Source organism: Ruditapes philippinarum, unplaced genomic scaffold (assembly GCF_026571515.1).
Source record: "Ruditapes philippinarum isolate M1 unplaced genomic scaffold, ASM2657151v2 ctg953_1_1_1_1, whole genome shotgun sequence".
NCBI lineage: Eukaryota > Metazoa > Mollusca > Bivalvia > Venerida > Veneridae > Ruditapes > Ruditapes philippinarum.
The window spans coordinates 145,695-168,619 of NW_026865316.1; the positions used below are offsets into that span (position 1 = coordinate 145,695).

The 22,925-nt window shown below is 29.2% G+C and overlaps 1 protein-coding gene across 3 annotated transcripts in view; it reads right to left on the reverse strand.

The window, feature by feature from the left end:
• LOC132728598 (universal stress protein in QAH/OAS sulfhydrylase 3'region-like) overlaps nucleotides 1–22,925 on the reverse strand; it is a 153,839-nt gene that overhangs the window by 59,481 nt on the left and 71,433 nt on the right. The window contains exon 1 of one of the 3 annotated variants that reach the window (XM_060714266.1): nucleotides 4,670–4,802. The exons of the other annotated variants lie outside the window; for them this stretch is intronic. Within the exon in view, the coding sequence (XP_060570249.1) occupies nucleotides 4,670–4,787 (118 nt within the window). The 5' untranslated portion in view covers nucleotides 4,788–4,802. Of the gene's footprint in view, nucleotides 1–4,669; nucleotides 4,803–22,925 lie in introns of those variants that run through there. 3 annotated transcript variants of the gene reach the window in all.

Here is a 22,925-nt window from a genome sequence, read left to right on the forward strand (position 1 = left end):
ATCAATTGACTATTTTCGATCTTTATCATGATTTATTATATATTGATTGATAGCTATGCTTACGTTGAACCGTTGAAGATCACATAGGTTTTTTTAATAGTTTACTTACTATTCGATGTTTATCAATACTTTTAAAGTCACAGTCAATGTGCAATATGCAAAAAAACTCTTACTAAAAAGATTCACTTTCAATATTAATTTAATGAATTGTATATGACATTAAGCCATCGTTTCCATTCTGTCTCGTAAGATCAAAATACATTGTGGCGATTATGATACTTTCAAATCATAGTTATATTGACTCCAAAGATTATACAAAAATGGTTATTATCTGTAAGAAAACATTTAAGCAATGTTTCCCTTATCATGCGTGTCTTTTCCTTTACAGCAAATTAATTTACATACAATTGCATCAAAAGGTATATATTCTGAGACCGACCATGCTTAGAGCTTTTTAAATAACTTCTTGTCATTATTTAAGATGACTTCAAATAACTAAAATCGTCAACACAATAGCACATACAAAATAAAATTGAAATGTTCTCTCTCCTAAACTGTGGTTCAATTAAATTCGTTTTGCAACAAGATACGCAACAAATTGGTTTCCTAGTGGTAGTTGTCTTACCCAATTTATGAATAACAATTAGAGTTGAAATTGAATAAGATTAATTATGGCAATGAAAGATAATTGTCTAAAGCTACCTTTAGATTTAAAGAACTTTTTTTTTTTAAAAATACGAATATAAATCAAAATACATGAAGCTGCCAATGGCTTATTGCCGTGTCATTTTTTACAGTTTTTGAACTGTGATGATTAGATCATACTATAGTATTTAATAGAAACTGACGTTTCATTATCATCATTATTCATATTCAGGTAACATTGTTACTATTGTTGTTCTCTTATTCATTCCCATATTGTTGTTGTTATATTATATCTCGTTTTATTTTCCACCAAAAACAATATAATCAAATATTATAAATTAAATATTAAAACTTTATCTAATTTATAATAGTTTCTACTGTAATAACTTTTTTATCATTTATGATATTTCATTTTCTACAACTTTTTTTTATTCATAATATTTTTTGAAACGTTTGTTCAATTTCGTTTAACTGATCTCAGAACAGAGGAAAATGAAATGAACCGTTTATCCTTAATAGAAAAAATCGGTAACAACCAATCAATTTTGCCTTTTGGCAAGACAGGAAATAGCAATTCAAGATATATTATTTTTGACAGCTATAAATGATGCGTCTCTCTGAGAGACATTTTGCAAACAATTTATAATGATGCTGTTTCTGTTAAATTTTGGCGGAGTGAAAAATATAAACATCACGAAATGTAATTGTTTAAGTTCCAAATTAATTTATAATTGGAAATCAATTCCGTATTTAATTAACCAATTTCATTAGCATAAATATGCACCTTCGTCATAACACAGCAACATTTTGCTCATTTATTTCAAATGATTGAAAGGCACGTACAGTAGCAATTTAAAAGAACATGTTGTTTTTGTATTATATTGTGTTGTTTGAATGCGTTAATAAATAACGATATGGTGATTTGTTCTCAGCAAAATTATACAATCAATGAATTGTAACAAACGCTTTTAAAGGAACTCCACTCTGGCCCTAAAATCATAAAATTTAAAAATCCTACGAATATCAAATGAACACTTAGAATGAAAAACATCCGCAAAGGACAACACAATTATATACTCAGAATTGAACTGAAAATCGATTTTGAATGCGATTTTTTGCCGGATTTGAGTGATTTTTGTGCAATTTTTCGCAATAAAATTGATTGTTCCAGTAAACAGCATTAGGAAATGAACGCCGATATTATTTTTTAAGACCGAACTCAAGTGCTTCCAAAATTTTAAAAAATATTTTCAGATTCGACATGCCAAAAAACCTCTGTCGAGTACCTTCTATGGAAGGTAACTTAATAAAGTGTTTAAAATGACACAAACATTATCTCGGTTGTTTTTGTGTCAAACCGTCATATATTATTATATATTTTATACATATTTGTTTCTCTCTAGCACTTATATTCTTCATTTTAATTTTGATTTGGTTTGAAAAATGTGGAAAGTCCCAATTGGGTATGTAATATGAGATTGTATACTATTGAAGAGACTTATTCTTTTCAAATATTTGATTTGCTAATTATACGATAAATTATAGCCGCTTTCAATTTGAATCTGATAAAAAAATGACAGAAAGACAGATAAAAACATGTATTTTGTGGTCTGCTTGTCTATATTTTTTAAGCGGTCCTAAGCATTCAATTAGGTACAAGTGTAATGAAAGATTTAATCGTACGCTTAAAAAAATATACACGATCCAAATCTGATTTAAATTATAAGCCTCCCTAAAAAGTTTGGTAAAAAAGTGCTTTTGTTTTTGACAGTCATACAAAATACTGAAATACTAAATCATAATTGTACTTATTCCGAACTTAAAGAAGTGAAAGTTGGCTGAAAATTGCCATTAGCTTCCTTATTGCTGAAACACCCATTAGGGATGCAAGCTATTCAAGATTTATCAAAAATGAAATGATATGCATTTATTCAACTATTTCAATTTGATGTCACAATTAAAACAAATGGTGTCTTGATAAGGTTCAAAATAAAATATGTACAAATAACTAAACAAGTTGAACGCCAACAAACTTAGATGTGTTCTGTTTTACTTTCTTTCAGAAAGATTAGAAAAAAGGTTGATTCTATGTTTATTCACATTTATAAAAGACAATGATATAACTTGAATTTTAAATGACATTTAACAGCAGATGATTACAATCAGTAATCGGATTGATACTGGTGAAGCGCAAAGTTTCTTAAAGTGCTGAAGCAACTTAGTAGGAAAATGTAGTCCAAGAGGCATTCACGCAATCTTTAAACAACTTAAAAACTCTTAATAACTGCTTTGCTTTGAATGGAGCAACTATACACTATTCCATACATAAATAATGTACTCTTTAAAATCAAAATAATAGTAGTTATATAATTACTCGTTATTTACCACAGTTTCTTATGCAATAAATGTACAATAACTTTTCAAAAAGAAGGTTACTTAGATATATTCCCTGATTGTGAAAAACTTTAAAGGAAAAAGATAAAAAAAGATATCACTTGCAGGTATAAAAAAGATATCACTTGCAGGTGATGACTTGTTTATTTCTCAGACATTAGCATTGTCAATAAAAGTATGATACTATCTCACGTGTGCTATAATAATGCTATGTATGTGCTAGTCGCCATAAGACGTGATTATTGACATTCAATGTATATTATGAGTATTTATAATAAGAACATGAATTTCAAATGAATTTCGATTTGAAGTCCATCTTTGTGTTGTACTATCAGACCTGGATTCAGGGAACTGTTATAGGTTTCGTCAGGTATAAAGCACAACATGACTCATAATCCTGAATTCTATGAATACCAAAATATTGTTCACAACCCTATAACCAAATCGCTGTGGTGACGGTAATATTACTGATGCATCGTAAATCATAATTTGACGAAACCATTTTACTTCAAGTTTTAGAATGGACGTCCCTTTGTGTAAATTTGCTCGAACATTTCAAATTTCAAAATATTTCAGATCAAGATCTTGATATTAAAACAGAATTGAAATTAGTTATTTAAAGAGCATAACTGATTCATAAATAATTAACAGAGACTTTAATTTCAAGAAATGAAACTAGTCAAAACTAAATTATACCAAACATGCAATACATGCCTCTAACAATTTCATAAGGGTGTAATACATGAAAGAAATGCAGTAGATCCGCTATTTACTACCGGAAATTGATAAATTCCGCTAAATTGTCACGTTTCACTTTGTTCAATGAATCGACTAACAATACTTTAACAAACAAACAAAATAACCGTCACAGGGTATCTGTTTAACTGTCTTAAGATGATACAAAGAGTATTTATATAAAGTATCGTTACAATGTTCTTTTCTATAAGTCTGTTATATATAAGGCAGTTTCTGTAAATACATGTATAATACGTCATTATGTATTTTTTCTGATGCTTTTAAACAGGATTGTGTAATATGACTCACAATAAGGTTCTTATTTATTAATTTAACAAAAGGTATAAAGTTGCATTTTTACAGTTACGATCAATTTCATATTTCGGAACAAAACCATAGAATTTTTTTTTTCAAACAGATCTATACGTTCATAGCATTAATTTTAAATCCGTTTTCTATATAGTATTATACACGAAAACACATATTCGCAATATGTTTAACAACATAACAATGCATTAACAACGAAACCATAAGAAGTTATAGATATATAGTATAGAACAGCAAATAGTATGGTCTACACGTAAATTGAATAATGATACATCAATTGAATCGTTTTTTATGAATGGAGTTAAAATTTAATCAATAATATCGTTTCACGAATAAAATTTAATTTCAATCGAATATTCTTATGTTGCAACTGACATTTATAAAACTCACAGAATTGGTTGTGATTTCAAAACAAACAAAAATGTATACATAACATTAACAAATAGATGCAAACCAAATTATAATCAAATAACCTCAATGTCTAGAAGATATAGATATAAAGACAGATGATATAAATATCAATGATACCATTGTAAATATCAATGATAAAATAGCATGTACTACTTACAGTCAAACGCCTTTATAGCATTATCACTTCCATCAACACAGATCACAACAGTTCTTTCCACACAACACATTGTTTGTCTCATAAGACTATTCACATACTGTTTCAACTGAGTGAACATAAAGCTAATGTTCGAGGTAATGATATTGCAAAAATAACGCAAGATAAATGGAAAACTAGTCAGATCAATGCTCTCGACCTTTAATCAAATGATGCTGCAAAACTTCCCATATGTCAATTCAATGACCATTTTCAGTTATCAACTTGCTCACTCGCTGATATTGTTTGTTACAATCAACAGAAACGACTGTCATTAACTAAATATTGATATTATCAAATGATATACCACTCATATTATAAAATGATATATTAATCAAAGAAAAATCTCCATAACTTGATACTATTAAAAGATATATTCCTCCGAGAAAAACACCCATAATACTTAAGTGTTGACTTTTATGCATCTTCTTATTAAGACTACCTATCACGAAATATAGCGTTTTTGTGAAGTTGGTGTCTAGAATAAATTGCAAATCGGGATATCTAGAAATATAATTTTATCGGAGATAGACTGAAATATTCATGCTTGATATCTAACGATATATATATTCATTATAGACATACATCAAGTTTAGCCCGATGCATTATGGTGTTTGAAAACAAATCCTAAAATGAAACACAAATAGCGCAAAAAAGTGTAGTAAATTATTGTTAGATTTTTTCATTCAGTTTAAAGCTTCTCCCATTATATTGATAGAATGCAAAGCTGCAGAAAAGCTTAGCAATTTTTTACATCTGACAATGGTCGAAAATAAGCTTGTCTTTTTTCATTTAAAAAGTTTGATTTTCACAGGCAGTAGTAATTTTAACATTTTTGTATACAAGACCATTAAAATAGTCTGGAAAGTACTTTGAAAATTACTTTTGAATAAGTATTTTTCTTATATGCAAATAGAAATGTTTAGATTACACATTTCTTCTACTATAACAAGCCGAACAGTCTTTATAATGTTTAGGATGTTATGTACCAAGTTCATTTAGAAAGCCTAAGCATATCCTTAATAAGTGAAAGTGATGTCACAAAACTTAAATTGGATTATTCTAGCTTGTAGATGAATATGTATCGAGACAATTACTGACCTTTACAAATTACATATAATCTTTTGGTTATAGATGGATTCGGCAGACCTAACCCAGACTGAACCTGATGCATTATTCAACAGCAGAAAATAAGAATAACTCGGAGAACTTAGCGTCAGCGTATTGACATTTGTACTTGATTGTTGTAATGTATTTTATGAAATCTATATATTGAGATCGTTAATGTTTATTTTTTATATATCATTTGTTGTTTGTTTTGATAAATATGCATGTAAAATTTCCGACAACATTGGTATATAAACATTGTTTGCAATGAATTATACGTATTTGTGCATTTAGTTATGTCTATTTCATGAAATCGAAAATAGTATTTTCAGGATTTCGCCGCTATTTATCAATTTATCTTCTGTTATGTAATTATAATCAAACTGTCGCAACAATTAATATCAAAAGAGATTATGTTTTAATCTGAATAATACAAGTTTATGTTTAATTCAAGCATAAATGATACATACAACTGTTTCTCTCTTAGAATGCAAAGAATTGTAACAGGCATATATATTTACTGATTCCTATACAAACAACAAGGTTTTTTTTGGAGATTGTATGCTGACAATTGATCAAAATATCGAATGTGCATTTAAAATAAACAATGAATTTGCCTTTCCAAAAATCGATGCATTCAGATCACATTTAAACTTTCAATGAAAAACAAACATAATTCATATAAGACACACAACAACGTCATAGAATGAAAATAAGCAAATTTTATGCCTGCAATAAATATATCCTATACGGCAGACACACATTTTTAAGTCTGATTTAATTTCCAAGACTACTCATGTGACCATTCTTAAACTGACATATTCATTACTAGAGAATAATAAATCATATTACAGTAGACTTATGGCAAAAATATATCAATGACATTGTAGTCACATATCTTCGCTTGTTATATGTTGGAGTGAATTCAATTTCTTCTAGAGATAAGATGATAGTAGCTTATTTAGAAATTATTTAGCAAGCATTAATAACTTTTTCATCTCCAAACATTTTTGAATTAGAAATTTATCAATTTATATTGATCACTTTCCATTACTAGTACCTTAATCAATCGACATTTGTAACTGTCAACGAAGGCTTCAAATACTTGCGTTTAAGGTTTTTATTACTTGTGTATTCGTTCAATACTCAAAATCCAAGAAATAAAATTTAAGAGATTCACCGTGTGAAAAACCAGTCATACAAACACTTCAATGTAATTTGTTCTTTTCAATTTTGCTTAATGTTGATTTTTTCACTTTTTATTAGAAAAGTTGCAAACTATGTAATTTCGCGACAAAAATCAATTTTTATACTAGATCTTATGTGTGCTTTTAACGAACAGCTTGTAAATCAGTCATGAGATAGGGTCAAACTTGCTACCACTTATAACCTTATATAATCAATCATATATCTAACAGACTACCCGACAGTATTAATTTGTGTCGATAGAAATAAGTCACAAATGACATTAAATAATTTAATTCGCACGGTCTAACACTTTACTAAAGATCAAGCCACTCTTCAAGTCTCTTTCAGATATGTTGCAGGTGATAACGCATGCACAATTATGAAACTATATTTTTTCTAAAACCAAGGTTAAAAGCTGAATGTAACTTTAAAGGCACATCACACCTCAGAAATCAATAAATCCCTTACATTTAAGAAAGGTCAACATGTGTTTTATAGTGTTTAAACATTGATCTAGAGCATTTAAGATGTTTGTTGGTGACTAAAGTACCGCTGAACATGCGTTTATGTATTCCAAAGGTAGCAAAATGTATGCAAAGGAGAATTGTTGCTCCGATACAAAATATTAAATCACTATAATTAAGCTAATTTGATTATTACGATACTAAGAATAGAATGTTTTGTTTTTAAATAAAATGATAGCATTTCTGGAGCTTAATCGGCCTTTCAATTTGTTAAAGTTCTTTTACACAATTGCTTGCTTATACATTTGCATAGACGTTCTGCATTCATGCATTCATGACAAATATAACCAAGGCGCTGAATTTCTAATATATTCTGTGTGTCTGATATTATTTTCAAAAACTCTCTTGAACCAGTCTAAAGTCTAAATATCAATCTGCAATTAGCAACTACTAATCTAACAATATTGACTTCAAAACAGCCGATTCCCCTACGTTATTGGGTCTTAGTTTCAAGCATTGTCACGTACTTTTTAATTGCTTTTATTGAGGCTATAAGACAGTGTTTTTGGACAGACCCATGGAAATGGTCCTGATGATTTAAAGTGAAATGTTACCATAAAGACAACAAACATGTAAAAATCTTCACCTCGGTCATCAACGGGCCACATTTTTTTTGTATTTAAGTTGCGTTGTTGTTGTCTTTGGATAGCGATAAACATTGTAAAATTTCCATTTTATGTTTAAGTAGGTTAAGTTAGGTACAATCTATCATAATTAAGGACAAAAATTTCATTTGTGGCTTCAAATTCATGTTCGTATTAATTTGATAGCCGTTGTTTAAAAATAAATATTGTAAGACATATCTGGTAACTTACTGATTATATGCCCATTAGCGTTTATATAGATGCCTCCCTTACCCCCCACCCCCCAAAAAAAAAAAAAAATAAAAGTTCAACTTTTAAAGTGATAAGACTCTCAAAATAGCGGTAAAGTAAGTACAATAAACATGACATAATGTATATACCACATGAAACCTTTTTTTGAACAGATAAAGGCAATTAAAATTGATTCAAGAACTTTAAATCAGAAAGCTGTCAGAAGATAAGTGATGACATCATAGGTTTGTACAATTGACCTTAGTTATTGATTTTCTGTCATAATTTATATATAAGTTATATCACTTTGATAATAAATCAATTATGCTAGACATACTCATATATAAGAATTTTACGCCCGAATAAACATCTGTCATACGAAATATTAATACATCAGCAAATATGATCTGGTATCATTGCATATGTACGATTTGTATATTAACATTTTTTATCGTTAAACATGCAATAACACTATCAAATGATTGTCCCTTTTCACTTGAAAATAGAAAAAAAGTTAATATTTCTATACAAGTTTAGTAATAACAAAAGCGCAATTTGCATGTGCAGAAATTCAGTATTTCTTACCTTTTTTGTTAGACTGTTTGTTAAAATGGATTCATTCAATATTTATTTGCAACAATTAAATGGTTTGCACAGTAAACAAAAATAATTATTCGTTACAAGATGAATACTACTGTTGCTTAGACGACTATATTTTTAAAATAAACCAGTAATTAGAAATAAACCCAGAAAGTTTTACTAAATAACGACACTGTCTGTATTATTTATTGCTTTTGCTTTTGTTTTATTTCCTTAAGCTATCCTACCGTCTGTATTTATCAAGTACACACAAACAAGAACAGTTAAAACGTTGGGATTGGTGTATTTAATTTGATTTAGTCCTTCAAACATACACATAAACATCTTTACCAGCCTGATTTGTTATCGTTATAAAATTGCAATTGAAATGTATAGAAAACAATACAAATAACGCAATAAACACTTTTGATCACTGGATAATTGGCTATGTATATCTACCACACTGTCAATTAGATCATAAATGATTTTACGCTGAGCACAAACGAAAATTGTTCAAAAATAAACACATCATGAACCAAAAAAAAAAAATCTATACAAATTGAATATCTGATGCAATGCATGTTGTCGAATGAAATCAAATATATGTTTCATTTAGAAGTGTTTTCAAAAATTTATATTTAACACTTCAATTTGAAGAATATAATGTTCTGATCGTCTTGTTTCTCGTCGTTCGGAACCTTTCAGATGATAAATAATTTTCCGAACACATGTCATAATATAAATTACTTGAAAACACACATTTCTAAAAAAGCTTTCGAAAGTTTATGACACATTTACCACAACCCAAAGCTGTCTTACTGATCATTGACCACACAAATAGTAATAACGAAAGCGTTTATCCTCCCTTAAATAATTGCGAACAACGCATCAATTTTTCTTCTTGGCAAGACAGGAAATAGAAATACAAGAATCATTATTTTTGACAGTAACACATAATGCGTCTTTCTGGAAGACGTTTCGCAAGACAATTTATTGTGTTACTTTAACCTGTCTCGCATATTTCATTTCTGATGTCAAGGAAAGACCTGATGAAATAGTGATTCGCGCAAAAGTTCTGAGCGGCATTTAAACTGTATATAACTGCCTTTGTATTCAAGGTCATTGAATATGGGCATTTGAATATATATCGTTCATTTTAATTAAAATTAGTTAGAGGACATAATCATTTATATTTGTGACATATTTGTTAAACCTTAAATGAGAGCATCTTATAAAGTAATGACTGCACTCAAATAATGGAAGCTTGCAACAAATATATATGTTAGTCATGTCTCAAAAACCGTTTGTCACGTTCTTTTCTACTTTTATTTATGTTTAGTAAAATGTGATGCATAAGACTGTTCCTAGTATAAAATCATTAATTTGTTGTGTGACATCTTTACATACATCCTTTCAAGTTAAGAGTTAAATGCTTTTTTTATGTAAAGTAAAAAGGTGTTTCATGTCAGGTTTGATATGTCGATCAATTATTTATTGATCTAAAAATTGTATTTCCATTAATGGCGATATATATAGTGTGATATCTAAACATATTTTAGTGCGATACCGCAACATATTGTTTTATTTGTTTAAGTTTCAGTTAAAATTTAATTAAGAACAATATCAATAAATCAATATCAGTGTTAGACAAAACTATCGTTATCATAAAGTTATTTTATATTTCTTGATAACGATGCTTTCGTTAAACCGGTGAATATCACATAGTTTTGTAATAGTACAACTATTCAACGTTTATCAATAATCTTAAAGTCACAGTCAATGTGCATTATGCAGAAGAAACCTTCACAAAAAAAGGTTCACTTTCAATTCTAGCATACATTTCATAATCAATTGAAAACGTACTTAAAAAAAAACTATTCAATGACACGTATATATGACATTAAGCCATCGTTGTCATTCTGTCTCGTAAGGTCTAAATACTCTGGTGCGATATATAAACTTTCAAATCATGTTTATATTGATTCAATAGACTATACTAAAAAGATCATTATATAACAATTGAATGTAAGAAAACATTTAAGCAATGATTTATCATGACACTGTGTATGTTGCACTGCACATGGTCTATATTTAAAATTCAATCATAATAAGGTCTTTTTTAAATAATATCTCATCACTATTTAAGATGACTTCAAATATCAATAATCGTTGGTTCATACAAAATCAAATTGAAATGTTCTCTCTCCTGAAATGTTGTTAAATTAAATCCGTTCTTGCAACTAGATTCGCAACAAATTGGTTTCCTAGTGGCAGTTGTCTCACCTAATTTATGAATAACAATTCAAGAGTTGAAATTAAATAAGACTAACGATGACAAGTGGAAGGTTATTGCCGCCTAAAACTTTCTTTAGATTTATAGAGCAATTTTACAGTGCAATACGGATTTAAGTTAAAATAGCTACCGATTTCTTTTTTGCCATGCCATTTTTTGGGGGGCAAATTCAACCCGTATTTTTACACGCTTTAAAAAAATGAAAAATATCTTAAATTGTTACAATATTAAGTGGTTTTAAAAGTTAATGTGTTTCACAATAATAATGATAATAATCGTCATCATCATCATCATTATCATCATCATTAAAAGAAACCAGCAGCTATTTTGATATGTATGTCTTATCATGTAAGTAATGCAGTTAAACGGAGAGCATTTGGTGCTCCCAGGAGATATTTGATATTATAAAAACAATAATATATACCTATCACAACCGTGTGATGAATATAATATTATTATTTTGTTTTTTTTGTACAGTCGTAAGCAATACATATTTTAAACCTAAAATCTGAATTAATTAACAGAACAGGGAAATGGTCAGCATTGTGTAATAACATTTAACTTGGATGATTAAATTATTCTTAAGTATTTTAATAGATACTGAAGTTTCACTATAATCATTATTCATTATCATGTAACATGGTTACTATTGTTGTTCTCTTATTCAGTTTTATATTATTGTTCTAACATTATCTCTTGTATTATTTTCCAGCAAAAAACAGTAAAATCAAATATTATAATATAAAACATTTTTTATATTTTATAATATTTTCTAAAAGTTTTTATCAAGGGTTTCAAGAGTTTATTTCAAAATACACCCGACAGTGTGCCCATGCGTACATCGAACGGATAACAAATATGAAAATAATGCAGTCCAATGGTCAATATCAATACATAAAAATCTATCACTTTATCATTTAAGATATTTTCTACAATTTTTTTTTAATTTTTCATATTTTCTAAAACATGTGTTTAAATTCGTTTTACTGATCTTAGACCGGAAGTAGTGAAATGAACCGTTTATCCTTCATAAAAGAATCGGAAACAACCCATCAATTTTGCCTTTTGGCAACACAGGAAATAGCAATTCAAGATACATTATTTTTGACAGCTTTAAATGATGCGTCTCTGTGAAAAGACATTTTGCAAAACAATTTATCATCAATTTTGGTGGAATGGAAAATAAAAACATAATGAAATATAATTGTTTAAGTCCAAATTATGTTATAATTGGAAATCCATTATGATTCCAATTTTAAATAACCAATTTCATTAGCATAAATATGCTCCTTCATCAAAACCTAGCAAAATTTTCGCTCATTTATTTCAAATGATTGAAAGGTACAGTAGCAATTTAATAGAACATGTTGTTTTTCAATTGTGTTGATGAAATTCGACAATAAATAACGATATAGTGATTAGTTCTCTGCAAAATTATAAAATCGATGAATCGAAATAAACATCTTTAAAGAGACTCCACTGAGGCCGATAGGTATAAAAACTTAAAATTTAAAACTCTTACAAATATAAAGTGAACACTTGGAATGAAGAATCCACAAAGGATAACACAAAATTTGGAAATTAAATTGAAAGTGCTGGCATCAATGATCCCGAAGGACCAGATAAATACAACACTGAGGTGAAGTACGGGGTATTTTTACAGCTGCCACATAACACTTGACACCTGCTGTTGTGAAGTAAGACCAAAATCAAGCGCTACCAAAATCTTGAAGAAAATGATTAGACCCATAAAACCTATGTCGAGGTAACTTAATGTAGTGATTATAATAGTGTAGTGATTATAGTATAATAGTGTAGTGATTATAATAATTCAAACATTATCGCGGCTGTTTTTGTATAAATTTGCAATATATTTATACATATTTGTTTCTTTCTCGCTAGAATTTATAGTCGTCATTTTAATTTTGCAACAACATAAGATTCTTAGTTTACATTATTATGTGAAAAGAAGGTTACTAAATGTGATTCATCATAGGTCATCAAATTGTTTCCCATTAAGGTTAAATGGTTTTTCATGTAAAGTTTAATAGGTAATCAATGCAAGTTTGAGTAAAAACGTATATCAATCATTATCTATCGATTTATTATCATAAGTGATTATTTGTGTTTTAGCATAAGTGGTTTTGATCATACATTATTTCTGGTGTGTCAGCTTTGAATTTAAATTGAATAAAAGTTTTGAAATAAATAAGCAAATGAAAATGATGAAAGAACACGAGATAAAAGATTTTGCAATATATTCTCACTATGGACACCAATACAAATCTTATTTTGGTACCATTCAAATAGATTGCCATGTAAATGTCATTCAAAATAGATTGCCATGTAAATGTCATTCAAAAGATTCTTATGTTGTTAGCAAACTTTCATGCAGACAAATGTAAAACCAATTTTCATGCGGATATATATAAAACAATTTTTCATATGGACATATATAAAACAAATGTTCATGCGGACATATATATAAAACAAATTTTCATGCAAATACATATAAAACAGATGCATGTACTATTAAAAATATCTCATTAAACAGATTTTCACGTGGATACAAATAAACATCTTACGCAGATACCAATTAAAGTCTTAGGCGGATGCCGTGAAACATATCCTCATGCTGAAAGGCATGAATACAAATCAAGTTATTTGTGACCAATGGTAGAATGTTTTCCCCCATATGTCTTGCACTAATGAATCATGTTTCCTGAATTTATTAATAATTATTAATGTCTCAAAAGACATTTGTAATAGAAGATATAAGTATGACCTTTGTATGTTGAATGAAGGCTGGTACAAACGTGGTTTTACAAGTCGTTAAACAGATCTACAGTCTGAAAACAGAGCCAATAATGTATCATCAGTAGTAGGTGAAAACTCCAATTTTATCCAAGAAAATCAATATTTTTATTTTAACTGCATTTATCTTCATCACCATAAAAGCATCTTTATCATTACCACAATCATCAGATAATCATTATTTGTATAATTATGTTCATAAATACTCAACAATATTTCGATATTGTGTGAACTTTGAACAAAGTATGCGTTTTATCATTTTTTTATTTATCTTTGCTGCACATATTCATTTCATTTACGAAGCAATAATAATGAAATTTACTTCATAAATTAATTCCAAGTGTCGTCTTTTTTAAAAGATTAAAGAATTCCTTTTTGAAAAATCTTGTTTTGATTTCTGATTCATATTTATTTGCTATAAAATGTTCTTGCCTTATGGTTTTACACGTAAAATAGATAAATACAGAATCCCCAAAGAAAGCCCAACACGGCAAAATTGAAAATGTTGCAGGCTCGGTTTGATTGAGCCTGTTCATGGACGGTACTGGAATGTGCAAGTTACCGTCCACGCCCCCTAGCACCGGCTTAAGCAGAATTCAACATTTAAACATGAAATAGTAAAATTTTGAATTTAGAAACATCCGCAGATGTGTTCATACGGCGGTTATCATGGAACCTTCAATGTGACACTTCCGTGCCATTCCATGAAAAGCGGCGTATGGTCCCCAAGTAATAAAAAGCGTGTGCCCTAAACGAGAAAACAATGGGCGGAACTAAATAAAATGGAATTTTGAACGGCGATCAGAGGTTATGAAGCCTGCGTATCACAGATATGACGTCAAAAGACAAATTTAAAAAGCAGGCAACATATCCTAAGGGTGATTCAACATTATTCAAGTAGGAATATTGGAACCACCCAACTAGAAAATGCCGAAAAGTTGAAACTAAAAATACCACATGCATAACAATAATGTCGTGCTGAACGATCTTCAAGGATCGAAAATATAACATCATTGATTAAATGTACGGGGAGACTTTTTACAGCCGCCACAGGGCACAAATAACACGGATGTGATCATAAAATAGATAAATACAGAATCCCCAAAGAAAGCCCAACACGGCAAAATTGAAAATGTTGCAGGCTCGGTTTGATTGAGCCTGTTCATGGACGGTACTGGAAAGTGCAAGTTACCGTCCACGCCCCCTAGCACCGCCTTAAGCAGAATTCAACATTTAAACATGAAATAGTAAAATTTTGAATTTAGAAACATCCGCAGATGTGTTCATACGGCGGTTATCATGGAACCTTCAATGTGACACTTCCGTGCCATTCCATGAAAAGCGGCGTATGGTCCCCAAGTAATAAAAAGCGTAAGTTCACTTTTGCATGCACTAGTTTTCTCTTGAAAAAATAAAAAAAAACATGACAGAATAGTGGAACAGTTTAACAAAGACCCAAGTAAATCGTATCACATTCAACTTTTAATATCTTACATCTTTTAATATCTTCAATTGAAACAATTTTAGTTAAAAGCTTAAATCATAACAATATTCTGTTTGATATTTTAATTTCAAAATCTCAAAGAACTCTTCCAAATCTTTTCTGTTTTCTTTGATTTCCGAAAATAGTAAATATACTCAGGTGCAACAAAAGTAGCTATAGCGAGTGCAGTAATTGTGTAACGAATAACATTAAATCAAGTAAAAAAATATGGTCAACAAGATCAACAAGGAAAGGTGGCGTCTAATGAACGAAACCCCCACATGACCCAGCAACAAGGACCAGCGGCCAGGAGGCCAGGAGAACCCCAAACAGCATTATATTTTTGACAGAAAGGATTATTTTTAATTCGGGGACATATGTGCAATGCAAACGAAATGAAATCCAATATTAAAATATGCGGGTCTATGTTTTAGAACGAAAATAGTTTTGTTGCCTTTAAAATTTATTATTTAAAGTACCAATTTTAAAATAATTCTTGTGTTAAAGTTTAAATACATAATAAAAAAAACTTTTGATTGTATCTGATATTCAAGTGAAAGTAAATCAGAATTCCATGATGATATAAAAACACTATTTCGTAAGATATTGAAGATGGATGTTTTTGTCTGTACTTTTCCGAGCCTTCCATTTGTCTCATGATGAATTATCACGCAAATGTATCTTTATAGTCTGCAAAATGAAAAGGTGAAGGATTAACAAACGAACATAATTCTTAAACAACATATTTGCCAATTAATTTTTTATGAAGCTTTTAAGGATTAGTTCCTATGTCTTTATGTGTTCAATTAGTCAGTTCAAAGAATATTTGAATCATATAGTGTAATTTTGGAATTTCTCATTTTTCTTTTTATTTTGCAGTTCTCAAACCGGCAAATGAAGTTACATGAAATTAGACAATGTACAGAATAACTCAATTTGTTATTGCAAAATGAATATCCTATAAACTTGTCACGATAAGATAATGTGATGATAAATATTTTGTTTCTTTTATTATTAAAGCCATAATTAATGCAACAAGTATACAAAATATATTGTCAATGAACAAAACACAATGATTTTTGTCTTTTTATCGTAGCACCAACAATATTAAGGACATATTCAGGTGAATGGTTGGAGAGGACCACAGGTAGGAGAAGAACAAATTGACTTTATGTGAACTTTCTGGATAGCTTCCTCACATGAAGGCATCAACAGGCCGTAGCGCCATTTGAAACCATAGCGGTAAGGAGCAATTAATTTAAAGTAGAATACTAAATCTATCGGTCAATCTTTGTACTGTTCAACTGATGTTATTTCTGATACAACAGGATAGCCTGAACTGGTCCTGTCACTTGATAAACAAAAGTGGTTTTAAGTAGAGATATTGCTTGATTAAAGAAAGCCAATTATCTCAAGCTTTGTAAACGATAGGAGACAAAAAAAGATGATAAATTGTGGCATATTATACTACATATGCTTTTTGGGCATTGAAGCGTCAACACTAGCATTTGGAATAACACTAAATTCTAATAAAGGGTGCGCATTTTTCAGTCAACTTGAAATGTTTAGACTACAATTGAATACAAATGTAAAACAAATGAAAAAATTAAAATTAGTTGCGTCTGTTTTATATATTATTGTGCTGTTTAATGTGCCTTAATAAACTAGTAAATTGAATTGTTGTAGTATATTATATTTTTAATATATTGCACTACAGCATTTGTATTTTTGGTTTATATTAACTGGTTATTAAAGATTTGCATTCCTTCCTTTGAAAGATATATAAAAAGATATACATGTATAATTTTAGACATTTAAAATAATGAACGTTGTAACGACTTTGATTTGATCATCGGGATGTATATATCATCTAAAAATAGGCTTCCGTTAATTAATTTAAGAAACAAATAAAACAATGGCACAGTAATATAGATTTGCTTTTAAAAGGTGCGACAGGTCATATGGTCGTGTATAAACGTTTTTGCTGTTGTTGTTGTTTTTTTTTGTTTTTTTTTTCAATATAATCTTTGAAACATTGTCGTAATCTGATGTAAATATTGATATGTAATATGTTTTCATGTGCGCATTTTCACAAATAGGAGACAAATGCAAAATGTATATATTACATGTAGTTTATTCATCAGGCACTAATGGAGCACAATTAGGAAGTAATAAACAAACACATCTGATACAGTTTTGACGTCTTATAAGGAACTGCCAAATGCACAGAGAAATACTTCTCCGACATGAGAGTGACACCTTGGTTAATTATTCTATCAACACCATTTCAAGACCTTCATAATTGAGAGTTATATAACACACCGATTTTAATTAATAATTTCTATATTTTCAGAAATTCTTTATGCATTGCGTCTATAAGAAAAATAATTATGTTCCCAACCGACGAATGACCAGACGAATTACTTTTGTAAATAATGAAATTGATTAGTTAGCATGTAAATCAATAACAGTATCTCTGTTAAGAGAAACTGCACTGATATTTTATCAAAAGAAGAGCACGCAACATAGATGTAAACACACACCATTGAGCATCCTCATATCAGTGATTGACACTGTTACTGATATCATTTCAATATTAGGCAATCAAGAAACAACGCAAAATCATTTTAATAACAAACGTCCGTCAAATTCTTTGTTTGATCCACGCAATTTCTAGACGTATTTGAAAACAAACAAATGTGACATAAAATGTGCAATAAAAATGAAATGTTTGTCTACAATTATGATAATAGTGGTTTAAGAATAATTGAGCGTGTGGCGCCATCTTTAATATAAATCGTTTCCAATTAAGATTAAAAGGTTTTTCATGTAAAGTGGAAAAGGTGAAACATGTGAGGTTAAAAAATCAATGAATCAAATCTCATTTCTATCATTAAAAAATAAGTGATAAAGTGTGTTTCCATATTAAGTAATGTTGATCATGCGATATTTCAACACATCAACTTTAGTTATAATTAAATTCTAACTTATGCGATATAAAAAGCATCTTAGACAAGAAAGCAAACTCTATTCTTCTCTTTTATTGTATATTTTAAGACTTTTATAATAAAGTTTTAAGGTCGGTGAAAAGTTCATACAATATTTCTTCTGATATGATGCATTGTCTAATTAAGTTACGTTTCCGCATTAGTAAGCATCTTTTTGTTGACAGAACAATAAAAGACTTATAGTGATACGTAGATTGTACTCTTTGACATTTCTGTATTTCACATAGTTTTAGTGGATTTATTACTTAAAAAGAAAATAAAACATATCATTTTATCTTCTGGGATTGATCTTTGAATTACTTTATAAATGACATTAATATTTGTCACTATCAGATTATATGTTGAGGATCTTACAAATATAAAAATTATTGTGAAAATAACAGTAAATTAGTTGATGATATGCAAGATAGAAATGTGATTTTTTTCTATAATAGCTAATGAATGTTTGTTATCACTTCCTAAATTTCCTACACATGAAATAAAATGATAAAGACTCTGATTCAATTTAGGCATTGAAATTGAAAGAAAACACAGAAATTGTACATGATAAATGTTTCTTTCATTTATATTTTCAAATATTAACAATCCGTCTAAAAAAAATTTGTTGATAATTGTTTCGTTTTTCTTGACTAAGATAACTTTGTGCGTGCTTTTGATTTCTTATATAACGTTTCTATCTTCAAATGTTTGCATAACCGGGAATATTATTTTAAAATTGATTTGCTTGAGGGTTTAAGATTTAAGAGTAAAAAAATGATCAATTTGTATCTGAGATGAAATCAAATCTCTCGTACTTCAAACATAACGAATTTCCGTTTAATTATTTAAGTCCATAAGTCCTCGAGAGCTCTGAGGAATATTTCTTTTGCTATTTTCTCATTATCAACGCATTTAATTTTATGATAAATATCAGAAACAATTCTGGAATATTCTTAAAAAAGGTAATAGTAAAGAAAATGTAGATTCTTTAATAACATGTAATGAATGGTATGATTATTTTAAATTACTCTTGAATCCTGTAACTGGGGAAAATAGTTCAATCAATGAGCAGCCCGTGGTCAATGTGAATCGTGATTACTTAAATTGTGAAGAAATTAACGTTCCTATATCTGATCTAGAAATAATGCAAAGTATAGACCATTTACGTGCTAACCGGTCGCCTGGACCTGATGGTGTCTGCTTAGAACTGTACAAACATTCTATTCATATAATTTTACCATTTTTGAATGCTCTTTTTAATGAAATTTTTGAAAACGGAAACTTCCCAGAAGAATGGAGTCAAAGTATTATCACTCCAATACATAAGAAAGGTTCTAAATCAGATCCAAATAATTATCGAGGTATTTCTTTAATAGATTCCTTATGTAAAATATTTGTTAATATATTAACTATTCGTCTTACTAAATGGTGTGATAACTATAATGTAATTGATGAGTCTCAGGCTGGATTTAGGAAAGGCTATTCAACAATTGATAATATTTTTACTCTTATGTCTTTGATCCAGAAGTACTTATCGAAGAAACGGGGTAGATTTTATTGTATATACATAGATTTTGCCAAAGCTTTTGACAGTATTCAGCATCAAAAATTATGGGACGCTTTTTCAAGAAATAAGATCAATGGAAAATTTCTAATGATAATAAAATCTATGTATGCAAAACTTAAATCATGTGTTAAAGTTGATGACAAACTTACAAGCTTCTTCTCATGTAATACCGGAACAAGGCAGGGCTGTGTTGGAAGTCCGATAATTTTTTCACTTTTCATAAATGATCTAGTTACTTTTCTGCATGAAAAATGTAATAGAGGTATTTTTGTATCCAATGATATTGAAGAGTTAATTGCTCTTATGTTTGCTGATGATGTGTCTAGCTTTTCTGACACCGTTATAAATCTACAGCAGCAAATAAATTATATTGAAGATTATTGTAAATCTGTTAAGATGAAGATAAACTTAAGTAAAACGAAAATCATTGTTTTTAGAAATGGCGGTGTTTTGAAACAAACTGAAAAATGGTTGTTTAATAATGAACCTATTGAAGTTGTTCCATTTTACAAATATTTAGGTGTATTTTTCACACCAAAGTTAGTATGGTCCAAAACACAAGAGATGCTTGCACTACAAGGACTTAAAGCTTCTGCTTGTATATTCAATTTTCAAAGACAATTTGGTCACATTGATCCTATTGATATGTTCAAATTTTTTGATTCAATGGTAAAACCTATATTGTGTTATGCGTCAGAAATCTGGGGTTATAATTATTTTGATAAAATTGAATCTGTACAAGTTAAATTCTGTAAACAATATTGTAACTTGTCACAAAATACAACAAGCTACTTTGCTCTTGGTGAATGTGGAAGATTACCTCTCTGTACTATCTATATGACAAATTGTGTTAAATACTGGTTAAAACTGACACGTATGGGAGATCATAGGTACCCAAAACATTGTTATTTGATGTTAAAACGACTACACGAATCTGGACGGAAAACATGGGCTGGCAACATTAAAGAAATGCTTTTTCAATTTGGTTTTGGATACGTATGGATCTCTCATGATGTCGGTGATGACTTAAATTTCATTAATATGTTTAAGCAACGCTTATTTGATTGTTATTCACAAAACTGGCATAATGCTGTTGATTCTTCTCCTAAAGCATTACATTACAAGTACTTTAAGACTTTACTTAATGTTGAACGATATTTAAGTTTAGATTTAGCATATAAGTATAGAAGAGCTTTTTCTAATTTTCGCTGTTCATGTCATAATCTTATGATAGAGAAAGGTAGACATATTGGAATAGATAGAGATTTAAGATATTGCTTTCATTGCCTAAAGACAAACATTTATGTTATTGAGGATGAATATCATTTTTTCTTTGAATGTTCACTATATAACAATATCAGAGCTGTCTATTTTAAAGATACATGGTTACATCATCATTCCCACCATTTATTTTATTCTCTCATGTCATCAACAATAATAAATGAAGTAATATCTATTGCTAAATATATATATTATGCCATGAATGTAAGAAAGGAAGAGCTTAATACTGTATAATTATTTACAAATTCAATTCATTACATCTAGTAACAAATGTATTTGCAATTTATCACTCTACTGTTTGATTGTATTGTTGTACTTTGTATTTTGGGCCTGAGGCCTATATTACTAGAAATAAACTGAAACTGAAACTGAAACAAAATGATTTAAGTAAAGAAGAGCTGTGGTAGAATACGTTACATAAACTAACTATTTTTGTTGCAAAAAGATGGTTAAATTTATAAGAAAACAAATGTCGGAAATAAGGTTTACGCCAGAAATTGTTGACCTTTATTTAAATATCAAGGCGTTTGTTGCAGAAAGGCGTTCGGTTTTGTCTTTTACATGAAATTGTTATTAATTTTTATGTTTCATTATCACGTATCTTTCCATTGACCATATAAATATTAAGGATTATGATGGCAGCTTGTTTGTAAATATACATATGTATCACACTATTACTTTCAGACGTGGCCATGGACAGCTCAAAATATAAGGTGGACAAATCAATTTGAGACAAGTTCAGCAAGCAAAATTGTTTATCGCGATGAGAAGGAGATAATAACATTATGGTTTCTTAAAAGTAGAAATAAGATAAAAAGAAATATTGTGTACATTGTGAGTGTAACATATTACAAGCTATGAGTTTGAAATGACAAACATTGCATTTGGAATAATACGACAAAAACTATAAAGAATGGGAAACATTTTATTCAGGCCATATGTTTAGGCTTAAGTTGAACCAAGTCATTGCAGAAAATATTGTGAAAGTAAGACATGAAATTATATTTCATTATTATCATTAGTATTATTATAATGGCATAAGTTCAAATGATTCGTGATGATTCGTTTTTAAGTATGCATCCCTACCTACAGCATTATTAAAAATTTGTTTCATATGACATTGCCTATATGTTGTACAATTTCAAGAAGAATTATTTTTGTAAATGTTAACATTGTTATTTCAAATCTAAGACAGAGAAATATATGCATTCCAAATATGATATCATCCCACTATGTTCTACTTCATTTATAGCCGAGACCTTTTTAGTATTCATTTTTGCAAATATAAATCATGTTTTTTTAGACCTGTGCTAAAATATATGTATGCCTTCAAACGTCTGACACTAATGAGGCACGTTTCTTGAATTTATGAATACTTATTTATGTCTCAAGAGACATTTGTTAGGTACAATATAGCTATACCCTATGTATGATGAATAAAGAATTATTATATAGATGTTAAACTCGTGTTAGTCAATGACTAAATTAGATAGCATAATCAGTAACATGGTCAAAACTGCAATGCTATTCGGAATCATAATCTCAGGCGATGATATTAAGTGAGTTTTCATAAATCACCACC